The 19,777-nt window shown below is 44.3% G+C and overlaps 1 protein-coding gene across 1 annotated transcript; it reads left to right on the forward strand.

The window, feature by feature from the left end:
- The first annotated feature begins 270 nt into the window (after positions 1-270).
- On the forward strand, positions 271-19,450 carry DNAJA1 (DnaJ heat shock protein family (Hsp40) member A1). Its single transcript, XM_074994479.1, has 9 exons — positions 271-427; positions 715-856; positions 1,112-1,289; positions 2,058-2,162; positions 2,886-3,113; positions 11,674-11,788; positions 12,673-12,788; positions 17,904-18,004; positions 18,836-19,450. The coding sequence occupies exons 2-9, from the start codon at positions 725-727 to the stop codon at positions 19,052-19,054; spliced, it is 1,194 nt and encodes a 397-aa protein (XP_074850580.1). The 5' UTR covers positions 271-427; positions 715-724; the 3' UTR covers positions 19,055-19,450.
- Positions 19,451-19,777: the final 327 nt, after the last annotated feature.

Genomic DNA, 19,777 nt, shown 5'->3' on the forward strand with positions numbered 1-19,777 from the left:
CTAATGGTGTGGTTCGCGCGCTGACCCCTGCAGGGAGCGGGCTACACCTCCCTGCCTAGCCCGCGCTGATAGGCGGTCGGCACTGCCCCCTGCGCAGGCCGACTAGATCGCACAGCATGCTGGGAGATGTAGTCTGCAAGGCCACCCTGGGATAGGTGACGTGAGGCCACGGACTCTGATTGGCTCTCATCTGTCTCCTCCCCGTGGCCCTTTTCGAGTCTTCATTTGCCCTGACAAGAAAGAGGGAAGGACTTCCGGGGCGGGGCTTCTGCGGCTACAAAACTCCCCGGATAGAGAAACCGGCTCAGAAAGAACTTTCCAGAAAAGTCTAGAGCGAGTGGGGCAGCCGAGATCCGGGAGTTCGCTGGGCCCTGGTGAGCGGCTGGTTTCTGTGCGCAGCTACGCCTGGGGCCGCCCCGCTGTCCCGGTGAGTGACGTCAGAGAAGCCCCATCCCCGCCGCCCTCCATCCATTCCCTACTCCCCCGCCACAGCCCGTCCCCGGCCGCCTCCCGTCCCCGGCCGCCTCCCGTGCCCGCAGCTCCCTTCCCATCCGTGACAGATTCTGCTGCCGCCCAACCAGCGAGCGCTGTGCTGCTGCTGCTCCCCGCTCCTCTGCCCCTGTGCTGAAGGGGCTTTCTGCGGCGGTACTGGTGGGGGTGGGGGTGGGGGGAGGTCCGTATCTCGGGCTTGACGGCTTTCTCTTTCTCTCGCAGGCCGACCGCCATGGTGAAGGAGACCACGTACTACGATGTGCTGGGGGTGAAGCCCGGTGCCAGCCAGGAGGAGCTGAAGAAGGCCTACCGTAAGCTGGCGCTGAAATACCATCCGGACAAGAACCCCAACGAGGGCGAGAAGGCAAGTGACGCTGTCGGCCCCAGTGGGAGTGGGGAGTTGGTCCTTACAAGTGGGATTTGAAAACTTGAGTCTGTGTTATGCAGGTAGTAGAAATGTAGGTCATTTGTGTATAGCTGGCAATGGGAAACATTAAGGGGTGTGTTGTGTTCCAGTACACATACAAGTAAACTTGGTGTTAAGCAATTAATCCATTACCAACAGTTATTGGAGGACTATTGCTGCTGTCCCTTAACATTTTTTTTTTATATCTTTCAGTTCAAGCAGATTTCTCAAGCCTATGAAGTACTTTCTGATCCCAAGAAAAGAGACTTGTATGACAAAGGGGGTGAACAGGCTATTAAGGAGGGTGGTACTGGCAGTAGTTTTGGGTCACCCATGGATATTTTTGATATGTTCTTTGGAGGAGGTGGAAGAATGCAGAGAGAGCGGAGAGGTAATTTGGATATTTTAATGGTACTACCTAAAATGATCACTTGTTGCCAATGCATCTGACCAGTCATGTATTCTATTGTATGTAGTATAATTAGCTGCTTCAGAGGTGGGAAGGGGGAGTAACATGTTTTTAAAAGCCAAAAAGTGTTATGCAACAGTGCTTGAAATGATAGGAAACCATGTTTGGCAGAAAATCTTGTAACTTCATTTGCCTGTTGATCTAATGTATGATGTTTTCTTTGAGACTGATATTTTGATTTCCTGTAAACTGTCCAAATAATGTGGTTTTTCAGTTTTGGAATTTTTTTAAAATGTTTAAGCCACGTTTTTTGTCAGGACTATGGCTTGGATAACTAATAATTCTTGAGTTATGTAATGAAGACTTAAAGTGTAAGGTAAAAAGTACTAATATGTTTAAGTGATTTCATGTAACAGACTTGTAGATCTCAGTGCTACATCACCTTCCTTGTGCTGTTCATTGAATTAATTTTGAAACTGCAGTGAGGGTACCTATCTTAAATAGTAACATGAGAGATTTTAATATGCTAATTAAATGCCTTTTAGTTAATATTTTAACACACTATAACAAAGAATAGCAGGGAGTAAGGTTTGATATTGCTCCTGCTTTGCCTTGCATCCAGATGTGCTAACATCTTGAAGAAAAGCCCACTGTACCCTGAAGCAAAGACTCAGTGTTATGTCTTGTCTAAGTAAAAAGATGATGGTAAATAGGATAATTCTAAGCTAATCACTAACTATGCTTTTTCAGGTAAAAATGTTGTTCATCAGTTGTCTGTAACTCTGGAAGATCTGTATAATGGTGCAACGAGAAAACTGGCTCTGCAGAAGAACGTGATCTGTGACAAATGTGAAGGTGTGTAGGTCAGGAATTCTCAAAATCCATTGCATTGTTATTCCAGTCTGACAACAAACTATGATCTGGGGTTGGGTGGGTGTGAAGCCTGACCCCACTTTCCCAATGGGAGGGGACCCCAAACTTAAGGGCTTCAGCCCCAGCTGGGGAGCCTGTAAGATGAGCCCCACTACCCAGGACTGAAATCTTCTGGGTTTCTGCTTGGGTTCCTGGAGGGGAAGGCTCAAGCTTTTTCCCTGGGTTTCAGCAAGTCTAAGGCCAGGTCTGCACTAGGCCAAAAATGTGGTTCAAGATACGCAATTCTAACTACAAAAATTGTGTAACAGAAATACAAGTATTGTGGATCAGTGGGTTTTTTTTTCTTAATCTGCCCACAGTGGGAGGTTGACAGGAGAGAACTCTTCATTTGATTTCCGCCCCCCCCGCCCTTCTTCTCCTGCCAGTGAGAACTACTAGGGCCAACTATAGAGCCCCAATGGTTCCATTTAGTGTGTCCTGACTAGGTGCGCTAAAAAACCCCATAAGATCGACCCTGAGCGAGTTGACCTTCTGGTGTAGATGTTTCCTATGTCATACTTTACAGCCTAATTAAAACAGGCTTACAAGACCCACTCTAGGAGGCCTGAAGCCCTGTTCAAGGTAAACTAGAAATACATAAACTTAGTTAACTGCTTTTTTAGGGTTAAAGTCCACTTTAGACTTCATTGTCTTGTTTTTCATCAGGCCGAGGTGGTAAAAAAGGCGCAGTAGAATGTTGTCCCAATTGCAGAGGTACAGGCATGCAAATACGAATTCACCAGATAGGACCAGGAATGGTTCAGCAAATCCAGTCTGTGTGCATGGAATGCCAGGGACATGGAGAGCGAATTAGTCCTAAGGACAGATGTAAAAGCTGCATTGGAAGGAAGATTGTAAGAGAGAAGAAGATTCTAGAAGTCCATATTGATAAAGGTAATGCTTTCAAAGGGAACTTGGCTGGCTTTTTGACAACTTGCAGGACCATGTCAGTTGAGTAATGACTACTTGGTATGTAAATGGTTAATTGAGTCCCAATGGAAAAAAGTGACAAGCAAATTAATATGCTAGCATCTGGCAAATTTACATTATTTAAATTATTAAATTGCTTTACTATTACTTCTGGGGGAATTCTGTGCCAAAATTAAATTCTAGGCACAATATTTAAAAATCTGCAAATTTTATGGAAGAGGGGACTATAAACTGTTGGCTCCACAGAGATGGGGAATCATCTTGTAGTCTTTACCCCTTCCCTTCTATTCAGTAGCAAGTCAGAGGTGACACTGCACCTGATCCAGACAACAGTGCAAGGGCCATGCCTGCCCTCCAGAACATCTCAGAACCCTACTGCACTGTATGAGGAGGCAGGATCCAGTTGTGGGATGAGGGAGTTCTGTGTGTTTGGCAGCTTGGGACTGGGGAGTCTAGATGCACAAAGCTCGTTGGGGATGGTTGAAAAATGGCAGGTCCCTGGTTAAAGTGTTTGGGGCTTGGTGGAGGGAATGAGGCGCAGTGAGCCTGCTTAACTGAGGAGCCCCCAGATGGTAAAGGGGTGCAACATGCCAGGCTCCTGCTTCCCCACCATTCCTCTGTTTCCTTCTCTTTTCCACTCCTATGATTGCCTGCAATAGGACAGAACGCTAGGACTGGAAGGGACCTCAAGAGGCCATTGAGTCCAGCTACCTGCCCCAATGGCAGGACCAAGTACTATCTAAACCATCCCTGATAGACATCTATCTAACCTGTTCTTAAATATTTCCAGAGATGAAGATTCCACAACCTCCCTTGGCAACTTATTCCACTGTTTGGCCACCCTGACAGTTGAGAACTTTTCCTAATGTCCAACCTAAACTTCCCTTGCTGCAGTTTAAGCCCGTTTCCTCTTGCTCTAGCCTCAGAGACCAAGAAGAACAAGTACTCTCCTTCCTCCTTATGACTCCCTTTTTAGATACCTGAAAACCACTATCATGTCTCCCCTCAATCTTCTCTTTTCCAAACTAAACAAGCCCAATTCTTCCAACCTTTTTTCATAGGTCACATTCTCTAGACCTTTGATCATTCTTCTCGCTCTTTTCTCGACCCTCTCTAGTTTTTCCATCCTCTTTTTTTTTTTTTTTTTTTAACTGTGGTGCCCAGAACTGGACACAATACTCCAGCTGAGGCCTAACCAGCACAGAGTAGAGCAGGAGACTGACTTCTCGTGTCTTGTTCACAACACACCTGTTAATGCATCCCAGAATCATGTTTGCTTTTTTGCAACAGCATCATACTGACTCATTTAGCTTGTGGTCCACTATAATCCCTAGATCCCTTTCTGCTGTAGTCATTCCTAGACAGTCTCTCCCCATTCTGTATATGTGAAACTGATTGTTCCTTCCCAAGTGGAGCACTTTGCACTTGTCCTTATTGAACTTCATCCTGTTTACCTCAGACCATTTCTCCAGTTTATCCAGATCATTTTGAATTATGACTCTATCCTTCAAAGCAGTTGCAACTCCTCCCAACTTGGTGTCGTCTGCAAACTTAATAAGCATACTTTCTATGCCAATATCTAAATCATTGATGAAGACGCTGAATAGAACCAGTCCTACCACAGACCCCTGCGGGACCCCACTTGTTATACTTTTCCAGCAGGATTGAGAACCATTAAGAACTACTCTGGGTACGGTTATCCAGCCAGTCATGCACCCACCTTATAGTAGCCTCATCTAAATTGTATTTGCCTAGTTTTTTTTATAAGAATATCATGAGACTGTATCAAATGCTTTACTAAAGTCTAGGTATACCACATCTACTGCTTCTCCCCTATCCACAAGGCTCGTTATCCTATCAAAGAAAGCTATCAGATTGGTTTGATAAGATATTCTTTACAAACCCATGCTGGCTGTTTCCTATTACCTTACCGCCTTCCAAGTGCTTGCAGATGACTTCTTTAATTACCTGCTCCATTATCTTTCCTGGCACTGAAGTTAAACTGACTGGCCTGTAGCTTCCTGGGTTGTTCTTATTCCCCTTTTTATAGATGGGCACTATATTTGCCCTTTTCCAGTCTTCTGGAATCTCTCCTGTCTCCATGATTTTCCAAAGATGATAGATAAAGGCTCAGATACCTTCTCTATCAGCTCCTTGAGTATTCTAGGGTGCATTTCATCAGGCCCTGGTGACTTGCAGACAGCTAATTTTCCGAAGTGACTTTTAACTTGTCCTTTTTTTTTTTATTGCAGCTTCTAACCCTACCCCTTTCCCACTAGCATTTACTATGTTGGGCATTCCTTCATCAGACTTCTCAGTGAAGACAAAAGCAAAGAAGTCATTAAGCATCTCTGCCACTTCCAAGTTCCCTGTTACTGTTTCTCCCTCCTCACTGAGCAGTGGCCCTACCCTGTCCCTGGTCTTCCTCTTGTTTCTAATATATTTATAAACAGCCGTTTATGCCTGTAGCCAGTTTGAGCTCATTTTGTACCTTAGCCTTTCTAATCTTTCTCCTGCATTCTTGTGGTGGTTGCCTGTATTCATCCTTTACCTTTTCCTTGTTTCCATTTTTTTATACTATTCCTTTTTTATTTTGAGATCATGTAAGATCTCCTGGTTAACCCAAAGTGGTCTTTTTCCATATTTTCTATTTTTACTACACAGCGGGATAGCTTGCTGTTGGGCCCTTAATAATGTCCCTTTTGAAAAACTGCCAACTCTCAGCTGTTTTGCTTCCCATAGGACCTTACCTACCAGCTCTCTGAGTTTACCAAAATCTGCCCTCCTGAAATCCATTATCTCTATTTTGCTGTTTTCTGTTCTACCCTTCCTTAGGATTGTGAACACTAATTTCATGATCACTTTCACTCAAGTTGCCTTCTACCTTCAAGTTCTCTACCAATTTCTCCCTATTTGTTAAAATCAAATCTAAAACAGCTTCCCCCTGGTAGTTCTTTCAACCTTTTGGAATAAAAAATTGTCTCCAATACAATCCAAGAACTTACTGGATAGTCTGTGCCCTGCTGTATTAGTTTCCCAACATATATCTGGATAGTTGAAGTCCCCCATCACCAGCAAATCTGGGGACCTAATTGACTTTGTTAGTTGCTTTAAAAGAAGCCTCATCAACCTCTTCCACCTGGCTAGGCGGCCTGTAGTAGATGCCTAGCAGGACATAACCCTTGTTTTTTACCCTTCTTAGTCTAACCCAGAGACTCAACACGTCTATCTCCTATGTCCATCTCACCTCAGTCCAAGTGTGTACATTTTTAATATATAAGGCAACACCTCCCCCTCTTTCTTCCCTGTCTGTCCTTCTTAAGTAGGCCGTACCCTTCAATACCAACATTCCAATCATGTATTATCCCACCAAGTTTCTGTGATGCCAATGATGTCAGTTATATTTATTTATTAGCACTTCCAGTTCTTCCTGCTTATTACCCATACTTCTTGCATTTGTATATAGGCATCTAAGATACTGATTTGATCTTGTCTCCGTTTTTGCCCTGACCCTCTTTTGACTCTGACATTGCCCATGCTGCCTCCCATTTCTGACCCATCACCCAGGTTTCCATGTCTTCCACTTACCTGTGGGCTTTGCTCCTTTGCCCCTGTTGAATCTAGGTTAAAGCCCTCCTCACTAGATTAGCCAGTCTGTGTCCAAATACAGTCTTTCCTCTCCTCGAAAGGTGAACACCATCTCTGCCCAGCAGTCCTTCCTGAAATAGCATCCCATGGTCAAGGAAGCCAAAGCCTTCCTGGTGATACCATCTTCAAAGCCAGGCATTCACCTCTAGGATGCACCTGTCTCTGCCTAGGCCCCTACCACTGACAGGCAGGATTGAGGAGAATACCACCTGCGCCCCAAACTCCCTCAGCCATGCCCCCAGAGCCCTGAAGTCACTCTTGACCTGCTCAGCATCATACCTCACAGTATCATTGGTGCCCATATAGATGAGAAGCATGGGATAGTAGTCAGAGGGCCTGATAATCCTCGACAGTGTCTCCGTAACATCTCGGATACGGGCCCCAGGCAGGCAGCATACCTCCCAAGATGAAATGTCAGGGCAACAGATGGGCACCTCCATCCCCCTCAGTCCCTGACCACCACTACTCTACGTTTCCTTCTGACAGTGGTGGCAGCAGACTTCCCAGGCTTGGGGGTACAAGGCTTCTCTGCTGTACAGGGCGATTCTTTGTCTCCTGTATCAAGTACAGCGTAATGGTTTTCCTAGTACCACAGTGGAGGGTTCTGAGCAGGGGTGGAACACTGCCTACTGCCAGAAGGAATAAGCTGCCAGTGTCCACCCTGATGTCTGTCTCTCTTCCACCAGTGGTTTATCAGCTGTCCTGTGTACTGGGACAGTTACCTCAGCTGTCTCCACATGAATACTATCCAGGAACTGCTCATGGAGTCATACTCGTCAACCTGGCCACCACCTCCTGTAGCTCCTCTACCTGTTGCCTGAAAGATTCCACCAGCAGGCACTTTTCACATGGGAGGGTCCCCCTCCCCCAGGCTGGATATCAGTGAGTGGGAATTGCAAGCTACAGTCCCTGCAAAGCCACACCAAGATCTGGGTAGAGGCATCCATGGTCAGTCTCTCGCTACAGGCACAGGTGGAGGAGACAGCAGTAGTGGTGGCACAGGTATTGCGGGTCTTCCTAACCATCAGAGGCCTCCCTCTCTTAAACTCCCCTGTCTGCTTTGCTCCCCTGGTCGCCCTTGCCTCTGGCTTTTAAAGCCTCCTGGCCTGGGTCAGACCCTCCCCCGTGAGTCTCAGAAGGGCAATCAAGGGAATCCCAGCTGCCACTGAAACTGACCCACCTGAAATCAAAATGGCAGTTCAAATTCAAACAGTTAAGCACACTCTCACCCCAAAAGCCAGCGCTCTCACCTGGTAGCTTCTGCAGTGGCAGGATCAGTTGCTCTCCCTCTTAAACTCCCCTGTCTGCAGCTCCCTGTCCACTTTGCCTTGTTACAGAAAACAGGGTGGCTTTCACCATACAGAAGGGGAACACAACTAGCACTAGGACTCCTGGGGCAGCATGGAGCTGCTGAGTCCACTAACCTTAGTGAAACCTTCCTTCACTTGGGCATGCAGAAATGGGGGGGGTGGTGTTTGACATTTTTCTTTTTCTCTCCACGCTCCCCATCCCCTTCAATTCTGATTACATTCTCAGACTGTGCCCTGGTATCTCCAGCTCCACATCTCCCACGTAGACTTTGCTATAGACGGTAGGAATCACACCAATGTGTGATTTGGGTTTACGGCTTCTCTTTGCTGACCCTTTTTGTACAGGGAAGCAAAAAATTCTGCTTTAAGAGTGGTGCAGAATTTCCCCAGGTAGAGAATAACTTCTGCTAGTCTTGAGGGATTGTGTACATACTGTCCACTTTGGCTTCAGAAGACAAACCAGATTTGCTAAAGCTGGAAAAATTGTGCTAAGCCTGTAATGCTTAAAATTCAACCTTTTTAAACCATTCTAACGGTTTTCTTCCAGGTGCTGCTGACCTACATTGGGTTCAGCAATATCTAGTAGAAGTTAACTAGCTTAGTTGACAAACAGCTTATGTTCCCTCTAACTTTCCCACCCTGAGTGGAATTAACTTTGCATCCATGAATGTATAAGTGACTCTTCACCTTTGTATTGGTACACGTAACAAAATTTATTCCACTCAGTTAGGGGTCAAAGGTTCTAACTGTAGGAAGAGCCACAAGGTTGCAGCAGTGGGTGAAGTGCACAGGCCTAAGGGTACTGGCTTGATGCGTATGCTATAGGGTGGGTTGGATTGAAGGGGCTGAGATGAAGGAGGGGTTCTGGGACTACTGGAAGGAGAGTTGTTGTACAACGTGCCCCCAGCACACCCTCTCATAGCAGTTTCTGCACTAGGTGTGGGGACATGGGGAATCTGGAGCAACAGGATAGGCAACCCTCCCTTTCATTTTGAGCCAGAGCTGGATTTGGGCTGCCCTGGCTGCAGCACTAAACAAACACCTGCACAGCTTACTTGAAGCGTGGCAAACAGTCCTTTTCAGAGGTAGGGAATTCTCAAGACCATATTGTGTAGCAGATGCAAAAAGCTTCTCTGGCTGACTAGGCCTTGTCAAAAGGTGGCTGGCCAATGGTGGCTAGCTCTGGAAGAACTTGGGCAGCCTAACAGCTTGATAAGCATGCAGTGTGCTGTACCTGGTCTCCACATCTACACTGGAGGCTTCTCTGTAATGCACCCAGAATTTTAAGAGGGAGAATATTGAATTAACGCTTCTGGGGTGAGGAAGAGCAGAAGTTGACACTAAAGTACATGCAATGTCTTCAGGATCTAATATCTTCATCTCAAATGAATTAGTCCTAAGTTTGTTCTAATTAGGATGGCTGAATATGGAAGGAGCTCCAGGATAAAGAGGGCTTCTCCTTAGAGCCTAAGGGAATTGTGTGCCTTTTGACAATACCACCCATAATCTCTGTATCATTGCTATAGCTTTACAGTGTGGATGTTAGCTGTCCACTTAGTTGATGAATAAACATCTTGTGGAGTGGAGCCCTGGTGGGTTTACTGCGTTGGTGTCCTCACAGGTCTCTGGCTCTGATAACCGTGGGGGGGGGGTGTGTGTGTGTGTGTGTGTGTGTGTGTGTTCTACTGCCCCCTAGGTCAGACAAAAAAGTTCTGTCTCCGCCAAAGACGTGTTATACCTGTATAAACAAAGCACGCCTCAGGAATGTATCAGGTTGCCACCCTCTGTCAGGTTACCACCAGTCACCCTGTACGTCATGGTTTGGTGGTGTCCTCATGGAGGAGAGAGAGTACTTTTAGACCTTTCTCTGAACCTAGGTCTAGTTATGCAAAATAGGTACCAAGGTCTGTCTCTTTAATGAGCTGGTGGTAACCTTGTGATTCCAATTTATGAACTGAACCAATTACTGTTCTGCGCCTGGACAAATTATAGATGACTGTTTTATGCTCTCTGCTCTGTGAGCCAAGTTTTGTTAGCAGAGGCATGCCTCCTGCTCATGAGTTATGTTTTGTCCATTCTTGCTAGGCTTTAGGTCTCTAACCAGGCCTCTACTGTATGGACTTAGGCCTTCATCTTATTACATGGAAAAGTAATCACAAATTGTTGCTGGCAGTCTTTGATGCCAGGCTCTGAATTCTGACATTAGCATCCAATCAGGATTGAATACTCATGGTACAGTTTGTGAAAGACTATGCCATGGTCTGTCTGTCTACCATTACTTGATGCATGAGTGGAGAACTACACTAATTCCTAAAACTCAGGCTTAATTTAGCGTGGGACTCCATTTTCCTTGAACTTGATCATAATTACTTTCTGCATGTCACTTTTGGTTCTAGAGTGTCTATACAATGAGACACAAGGTTGGGGAGGTGATATCTTAATGGCCCAAACTCTGGTGGGGTGAAACAAGTTGTCAAGCTTGTGCCAATCTCTTTCAGATCTGTGCTTAACATTTTAACTTTTGACTGCTTCAGAGTGTTTTACTTGTATTTTGCTCCTTCACATTGATTTAGCATCTGGGTGAGCAGATACCAAGAGAATATTCTGCCAGTCTTGTAATTAGTCAAAAAAAAAACCCCCCGAACAATATTGGAATCTTTTTAAGAAGGAGTAGACAAAACAGCAAGTACTACATTGCCTGGTATGCCTGCATTTTGAAAACTGCATAAACTCGTGGTTGTTGGATTTCAGAAAGGAGATACTAGACATAGAAAAGGTTCAAAAGGGGCAAAAAATATTAGGGTTTATGGGATGGCTTCCATAAGAACAGAGGCAATAGGATTTTTCAGCTTGGAAAAGAGGCTGTTGAGAGGGGATATAGTTGAGGTTCATAAATGTAGGAAAAAAGGTAGATGAACTGTTTATGCCTCGTGGGAAGAAAAAAAAAAAACAAGGGATCATCAAATAAAACTAATAAGTAGCAGATTTCAAACAAAAGGATGTATTTCTTCACACAGTGCAGTCAACATCTGGAACTTTTTGTGGGAGGTTGTGAAGTCCAAGGCAGTAAGATTAAAAGTAAAACTCTACATTTATTGAGGATAGGGCCATCAATGGCTGTTAGGCAGGATGGGCAGGAGTGGTGGTTCCTAGCCTTTGACAGAAGCTGGGAGTTGGTGATGAATTATGTCACTTCATTACCTGATTTTTATTCATTCCCTTTGAAGCACCTGGTTGTGGCCACTGCTGGGATACATGGCTAGGAGAACCTTTAGTCTGACCAGTATGGCCCTTGGTGGCAATCCTGAACTGGAATTGGACTGATTTGACAATTGAGCTGAGTGCCCAGCAGTTGAATAAGCTGCCATGACCTGGATGCCTTTAGGCAAAGGTCTGGAAATGTAGCTGATTAATCATGTGAGCAGGTTTTAGAAGAAAAATAGATGCATCATCAGAATTTAACAATTCCAGCTGTTTAAGTACAAATTTAGTGCTGGGTAAAGTAACACTGCTTTTGTATTGTAGTTCTGATTTTACATTCTAATTGCATGGTGTCTCTGCTATAGGAATGAAGGATGGTCAGAAGATAACATTCCATGGGGAAGGGGACCAAGAACCAGGACTAGAGCCAGGCGACATTATTATTGTCTTGGATCAAAAAGACCATTCTACATTCACAAGGTAAAAATCTAGCTGCAAATCCTACAATCATGCTTAATGCTTCTGTGAATTAAAGCTTCATACACAGACTCGTTTTTTGCTTCCAAGGTATCTGTTTGGCTACAGCTTTGTTGTAAGCCGGTTTGTGGAACTGGATGAATACTTGACTTTTTCCTTTAGAACAGTGATCTGCAGACTGGACTGTGTCCCCTGGGGGCTGTGGAGGAACATTTGATGTGCAGGCAGGGAGTGGGGGTTGGGCAAAGAATGTCACCCAGCTCCAGCTCCTGCCTTTCTTTCTGCAGAGAAGCAGCAGCCAAGTGTGCAGTACGTGGGACTGGAGCTGCATACATAGATTGTGTGGTGTGAGGTGGCATGACAGAAAATGTTTGGGCACCATTGCTTTGGAATCTCAGTATCTGTAGAAATACTTGTGCAATTAGTCTTTAAAGTGCCATTGCACTTGTTGCTTTGTAAATCTAAGATTTCCAAGTGGCTTACAGAGAAAATAAACCCAAGAGAGGGTAGGTAGCAGTATGGTATTACAAAATCAAGGCACCATGAATGTTCAGTACATGCCTTCATGCTGATTTAACAGCTGAGCCAGGGTCCTGTTTGGGGTTGGGTGGCAGACAATAGGAGTCAATGTACTCTAATCACTCCATCACTGCAAGTAGGGCTTGGTGTGTTGTCATGGCCAAAGCCAGGTTAATCTATTAGGCATACAGCATCTGTATAATCTTGTAATTAAATGATCAGCATGTGGAAGGAAAGGGTGGACTAACTTCTGGAATAAAATCAGATTTCTGCAGACATGCATTAGGCACTTCTAGTGTTAGCAAAGATTTTTCTTCAGAATCTTCAGATCTGTTGCATGCACTGTATTTATTCAATCTGTGTTGTAGACGAGGAGAAGATTTGTTCATGTGCATGGACATACAGTTGGTTGAGGCACTGTGTGGCTTTCAGAAACCTATTGCAACACTGGATAACAGAACTATAATTATTACTTCTCATCCAGGTAAGTGTTTACTAGCATTGCTATTAAACTTATTTCTAAGTACTACTACAGCTAGCAGATTATCCAAGAGTTCTCTGTTTGCATAGTAAAGGGACCAAAATCATTTGAGCATTTAAGAGTATTTAGGTTTCAATGATCTTAAAAACTAATTTGGGCCCAAAAGTGTGAATCTCTCATTGTCTTACACAGTGAAAGATCGCTGTTTAAAATTTTTTTTAATAGTATGTCCTGGTTGATAAAGTACTGGATTAATAACTCAGTGGGTGTAATATTTATATTGTGGTGTAACTTTTATAAGTAACTCTGCTCTGGTACAGCAACAGATGAGACCCTATCAATGCACAATAGTTCAACTTGACTAGGTAGGTGGGGAACTTACGAAGGACTTGACTCTTAAGACAACTGGTATTCTTGGGCTCAGCATCCGTTCAGTCTGTCAGAACATAGTGTGTAAGAAGGCTTATTTCAGGATGTATGCACAATCCTATAATGCGGTGGGGTAATGGTTGATCCCAGGACATTAGAGATGTGTACATAATTTTTTATTGGATGGACTTCTGCTGGTGAGAATCTTTCTGAGCTACACTTAACCCTTGGGTCTATAAAATGCTCGGTGTTACCACTAAATAGCTCAGTATAAGTTTTAAAATGTCAGACTAAATAGCCCATTAACACTATAGTCATAGGGGGAAAGGGGTTTGTTAAAAGACAAACTCAGTGTCTAATCAAGCCATGATATTCGATGTCTAGCAGTGTTATAAATTTAAGCTCCCAGGTTTTTCTTGTGCAGCATCTGCATAGTGATTTTTGTGAAAAGTGGTGTTTAATCACAGGTTACAAGATGGTTTGTCTTCATCTCTTTTTCTGTGAATTCAGTATAGCAGTTGTGGAAGCACACAAACCTAAGTGTCAAGAGTCAGTGCACTGAACCTGGGTGCATGAGTACTCTTGGAGAACATTCATCCAGTTATTAGTGGTTCACAGTCATGCTGGAAGAGTGTAACAAGTGGGGTTCCGCAGGAATCTGTTTTGGGACCAGTTCTATTCGGTATCTTCAACAATTTAGATATTGGCATAGAGTATGCTTAAGTTTGCAGATAAGACTAAGCTCAGAGGAGTTGCAGCTGCTTTGAAGGGTAGGCTCAAAATGATCTGAACAAACAGGAGAAATGGTCTGAGGTAAACAGGATGAAGTTTAATAAGGACAAATGTGAAGTACTTCATTTAGGAAGGAACAATCAGCTTCATGTATATAGAATGGGAAGTGACTGTCTAGGAAGGAGTACTGCAGAAAGGGATTTAGGGGTCATAGTGGACCACAAGCTAAATGAGTCAACAGGGTGGTGCTATTGCCACAAAAAATTCGGGGATGTGTTAACAGGAGTGTTGAGAGCAAGACGTGGGAAGTCATTCTTCCACATTACTCAGTGTTCGTTAGGCCTCAGTTTGAGTATTGTGTCCTGTTCTGGGCACCACATTTCAAGAAAGATGTGGAGAAATTGGAGAAGGTCCAGAGAAGAGCAGCAAAAATTATTAAAGGTCTCGAACATGAACTATGAGGGAAGACTGAAAACTGGGCTTCTTTACCTTAGACAAAAGACTTAGAGGGCATGGTAGCTGTTTTCAAGGACCTCAAAGAAGGTTAAAAGGAGGAGGGAGAAAAATTGTTCTCCTTGGCCTCTGAGGATAGGACTAGGAACAATGAGCTTAAACTGCAGCAAGACAGGTTTAGATTAGATAATAGGCAAAACTTCCTGTCGGGGTCGTTGAACACTGGAATAAACTACCTCAGGGTGCTGATGGAATCTCCATTGCTGGAGATAAGTTTAAGAGCAGGTTAGAGAGACATGTATTGGGGATGGGCTAGATCAGTGATTCCCAACCAGTGGGTTGCAGTTTAACTGCTGCCAGCATCTCAGAGCTGCATGTGATCTTAAAGGCATTTGCAGCTCCTTAATGCTGCCACATCCAGCAGCTGTGTATATCAATGGAGAAGCAATTACACGTTACAAAGACTCTTTAATATTTGTAGCTATCCCAGGAAAGCCACTTAATAGAATCTTGCAGTAAGTAACTTTTGCCCCTGCTCCTTTCTCCCCCTTTGCTGCTCTTCCGTTCGATGTAGTTGATTTGTCCATTTTCTTTGTGTTTGTTCGTATCTCCTCTCAGCCTGAGTCATTCCCCCAGCCTCTCAGTGTGATCCTCCCAGCACTGCCTCCTCCAATGTGTGGGATTTAAGCTTGGGGGGGGGGGGGTGAGATTTGGGGTTGAGGGTCTTTCCCCCACCACAACTCAGATCAACTATAATGTAAGAATTAATTACAATAAAAGTAGTGTGTATTTTTCTATGTAATAACTACTATGAATATATAAATGTGAGGGGGCAGAATTTTATATTCTTGCCTCAGGTGCAAAATTAGCTAGCTAGTTACAGCACTGCTCTCCTTCTCTCCCCCCCCCCCCCCCCCCCCCCCCCCCCCCCCCGCAATTCTTTTGGATTGCCTTGGGTCACCAAGTCTTCCTGAATTGTCAAAATGGGCCCCTCTCTGGAAAAGGTTGGGAATTGCTGGGCTAGATGGTGTTTGGTCCTGCCAAGAGGGCAGGGAACTGGACTCTATGCCCTCTTGAGTTCCCTTCTAGTTCTAGTGTTCCGTGTTTCTGTAATGAGGTACACCACCTATCATAGGCATGCATGGGACTCATACATCTTTGAAAGACGTGGTAGGTGTGTCAGTGTAGCAGTAGCTGTCTAATGTTATGCATCTGATCTGGGAGAATCTGGTGCTGGGGTTGTTTGGTGTCCTGATCTGTGGTGAGCTTACCTTCTGATGAGCCTCGAGTGGCTGGAGGCTTATTTCAAACCTGTTTTGCTTTTTGGGGAATGGGGGTGAGTACATCCCCATCAAGCCTGGGTTGGAGTAGTTTTACATGTGGATTCCACTGTCAGGCTGTGGATTACAGCCAGGAGTTAGAAGGGCTTTATTTCTGTACTGAAGCAGGTTCTCTTGGTACTTAAAAGATACAGAATATGCTCTACCTACAGCCAGGAATTCCAGATATCACAATGTGTTCTCTCCTCCTGAGCATTTATCACAAAGTGATCACTCTATGCCACCAAGATGACCGTGGGAGCTTAAATTTACAACTGTTAGACACTAAAAATTGGGGCTTAATTAAACTCTGACATTATGGCTTATTACAACAATCTAACTTAACATCCTTTTTTGTCTTGTGACCACAAGTGTTAATAGGCCACTTGGGCGCTCACAATATGTGCTATCTGTTCAATCTTGTATTTTAGCTGTGATATTTGGGCAGGGATGGTCAAACTTGCAGGAGGGAACTCCTGAGAATTTGGAAAGTAGTTATGGGCTGCACTCTTCTGAGATTAATGAAGGAGGTGCAGGGTCTGGGATGGAGGCTGGGCATAAAAGCAAGTTTGTAGAAAGGGATTTGGGATACAGGGGTGTGGGTGTGAGGTTTTGAGGAAATGTGGGTGAAAGACAGTTGTGACCTGAGGCAGGGGTCTGGTGTGCAGGGGTTTGAGTTGTGACCTGGTACAGGTGCAGGGGTTTGGGGTTGCAGGGTCTAGGAAGGCTTATGGGCACAGGAGGAGCGATAAGTGTGTTGGAGGGAAGGACAGGGTGCGGTGCCAGATACAGGCTTTGGATGGGAGACTTGACTTGTGCACTTCCAGGCCAGCAGGCTCTGTCTACTGCAGCCCCAGACAGCTCAAAACTGCTGCCTGTTCCCTGTAGCTCTCTGCTCCAGAGTGGAGGAGGCAGATTTGTGGGCTCCTTCTGTCCCCTCAGCAAAATCTGAGCTCCTGTTGGTGGGAAACTTGGCAAGGGGACAGAACAGAGAACTGTTTAAAGCAATAGCTGCCTGCTCTGTGCCTGAGACAACCTGCAAGCTGGATCTAGTGGCTTTTCAGGGTGGATCTGGCCTACAGGCCACATCTTGCCTACCCCTGAAGTTTTGTTGCCAAAAGGCCAGTTTTGGTGGTGAAACAGGTGTATACAGCAATGCTACTTTTGGCAACAAGAGTCTTTTTGATTCTCAATGACAAAATAAAACCACCTTGATGAGGCATGAACTTCAGTTGCTTTGTTTGCCTGGAAACATTGGTGTGCAGATGCTGTTGCTTGCGTCCCCAGAACTGGTCTCTTTTTCAGTATCCCACAATATCTGCCCTGACTCCTCTGCTCTGTTCAGTGTTTTGAACTCAGTTGCCTTTTAGGCATAGTCCCCTTTCCAAGCTCCCAGAAATTCTGATAGGTGCTAATCTGCTCAGGAAACCAAACAAATCACTAACATGCAATGCTGGTGTTTCCTCACTAGGAACACAGAGGCAGGCACAGGAATGGGTGCAAAGGGGAAGGGGAGAGACTGACTGCTTTGCAAAGCCAAAGAGGAATGTGGGGGCTAATGTTGGGGGGGAAGGTGCCCTGTCTGCCCCGGACAGGCTGCTTCTGGCTAAAGTCTGACCTTGACAACATGTAGACACTTCCACTCCCCTGTTCCCCTGGAACAGTGAGCTTAAACTTTCAAGTAATGCTACTTCTCTCTCCCATGAGGCACTGTAAATACTTGCTAAAGCTCCCTGTGTTTAGTTGAGCAGTGTCATAGCTATCTACAAGGGCACTACTGTGTTGATGCAAGAGCTGCTAGAATGGAAGCACTAACACAAGGAGCATATGTGGAGGTACAGCTGATTTTTTTTAAGTGTTCTTTAATTAAAATGGCATAAGTTTTGGCAACCAAATTTTGCAGTGTAGACAGCTTAGGTCCCTTTCCCTGATGTGACCTGTGGCTTGACAGCTTGTCTTTTACCAACAGAGGTTGGCTGAGATGGCATCCAATTATTTTATTGGACTACATCACTTTATATAGCCTTTTAAAACCACTTCTGGGTAGATTTGGCACTCCCATTTGGACCCAAGGATTTATTTTTATCAGACTTAAAGTGGAACCCAACCCTTAAAGGATTGAGAAAATCCAAGGTCTCTGGATCAGTATAGCTTTATGAATGTTAGCTCAGAAAACATGGTGTGAAAGGAAGATCACAATGTTCCAACTAACAGCTTCTCTTCTGTGCCTCGGTTTTTGCTTTAGGTCAGATAGTCAAGCATGGAGATATCAAATGTGTGCTGAATGAGGGTATGCCAATTTACCGCAGACCATATGAAAAAGGGCGCCTGATCATTGAGTTCAAGGTAAAGTTAAAGTAACAGTATTTGTTAGTCTGTCCACAAAAACAAGTCCTGTGGCACCTCTTATAGGCTAACAGATGTTTTTGAGCATAAGTCTTTGTGGGCAAAGACCCACTTCATCAATTGCAAGGTAAAGTCCAGTCAGCTTTATGTAGTGACTCAGCACTGAACATGCTGGAAACTTCAAGATTAGAGCTGATCTTGCATTCCGTTCTGCAAAAGGCAATCTTTGTAAATCCAGTAAACAGGGTTATACTGATCAACCTGAAAGACATTTTTAATAACTTGTCTTTTTTTGAAAACTGCTTTATTTGAAGTGTCATCTAGTGATGTTAACCAGTTAATTAGTAGGGTCTGGAGCAGCCACCCACCCACCAGGGGCTTGCTCCAGACCTGTGAACCATTACTGGTGTTGCTATTCCAGCACAGCCCGAGTCCTTGGCACGTGGCTTGGGTGGGGAGAAACTAGTGTCCTCCCTAACTGCTCTCCCTTTAATTTAGTTAATGAGTTAAACCTACCATTATCCAGTTGAATGGGGTGTTACATCCCTAGTGTTAACTTGTATGAAAAGCATAGTATGTAGATGGAGATCTGGCAAACCTGATAATGGAAGGCAGCCAGACTGTGGGGGAGGTTAGACAAAAGTCAAAAATGAAATTCTTGCTAGGTAGCTACTTTTTTTAATCCTTGTTTGAGACTAGTTGGGAGCCTAGAGATACTGAAAGCCATAGGCATCTGCTACAAGCTTATGTTTGCAAGAGAGACTGAGCAAAGTTCATTACTGATGGTTCTAATAATTTCCACACACACACACACACCCCTCCCTGCCCCAGGTAAATTTTCCAGAGTGCGGTTTCCTGTCCTCTGATAAATTGTCTCTGTTGGAAAAATTGCTACCTGCAAGGGAAGAAGTGGAAGAAACAGAAGAAATGGATCAGGTAGAACTGGTGGACTTTGACCCATCTCAAGAAAGACGACAGCATTACAATGGAGAAGCTTATGAAGATGATGAGCATCCACCCAGAGGTGGTGTTCAGTGTCAGACATCTTAAAATGGCCAGTGAATAGCCATTGTGATGCTTGTTTTAGTATGTATTAGTGGATGAGTGAAGAACTACAAGCAGCTCACTCTCTACTTGCTATTTTTGGCTTAATATTCAACTGTAATTGTGTGTTTTTTAACAAGTTAATAAAATCAATATGAAAACAGACTTTGCAACTGATGTAAAGTTCAGGTTGCAGGCTTAGCTTAAACATACCATAAAATTTATTCCTGGCTGCTTGTCTTAATTTCAACCTTGTAATTGTATTTTTTAATTGTGTGCAAATGCACTAGCTTAGGTTTTTGTGGTCGTCTTCTAGTTTATATGCCCTGTTTATGAAGTATATCCAAGTATTTATTTATATTTCATGTTAAGATCAATTAAAGCTTTTGTTATCAGACTGTAGACTAAACCTGTGACTGTTTTTGGACTTGTACTGCTATGTCAAATCACAGCTTGTTATAAATGCAGCTGCATAGTACTGTACTGATTAACTCATCTGACATGGATGCTGTCAGTCTTCACATGCCCATTAAAACTCCTAGCAGATGTATCTGCTCCCTGAGCCTGCTGGATTTGAGGTTTTTTTACATTCTTTTGACTGAGTAGTGGACTAAGTGAAGCTTCCTGCTCTTATAAAATAGGTAATTTGTTAGGCACTAGTGAACAGCAGGGCTGTACACTGCACTAACATGCCTAATTAAGGAGAGCTAATAATGCTCGCTCTGTAGT

The sequence above is a fragment of the Carettochelys insculpta genome, chromosome 5 (genome assembly GCF_033958435.1).
Source record: "Carettochelys insculpta isolate YL-2023 chromosome 5, ASM3395843v1, whole genome shotgun sequence".
In the NCBI taxonomy this organism is placed as follows: Eukaryota; Metazoa; Chordata; order Testudines; family Carettochelyidae; genus Carettochelys; species Carettochelys insculpta.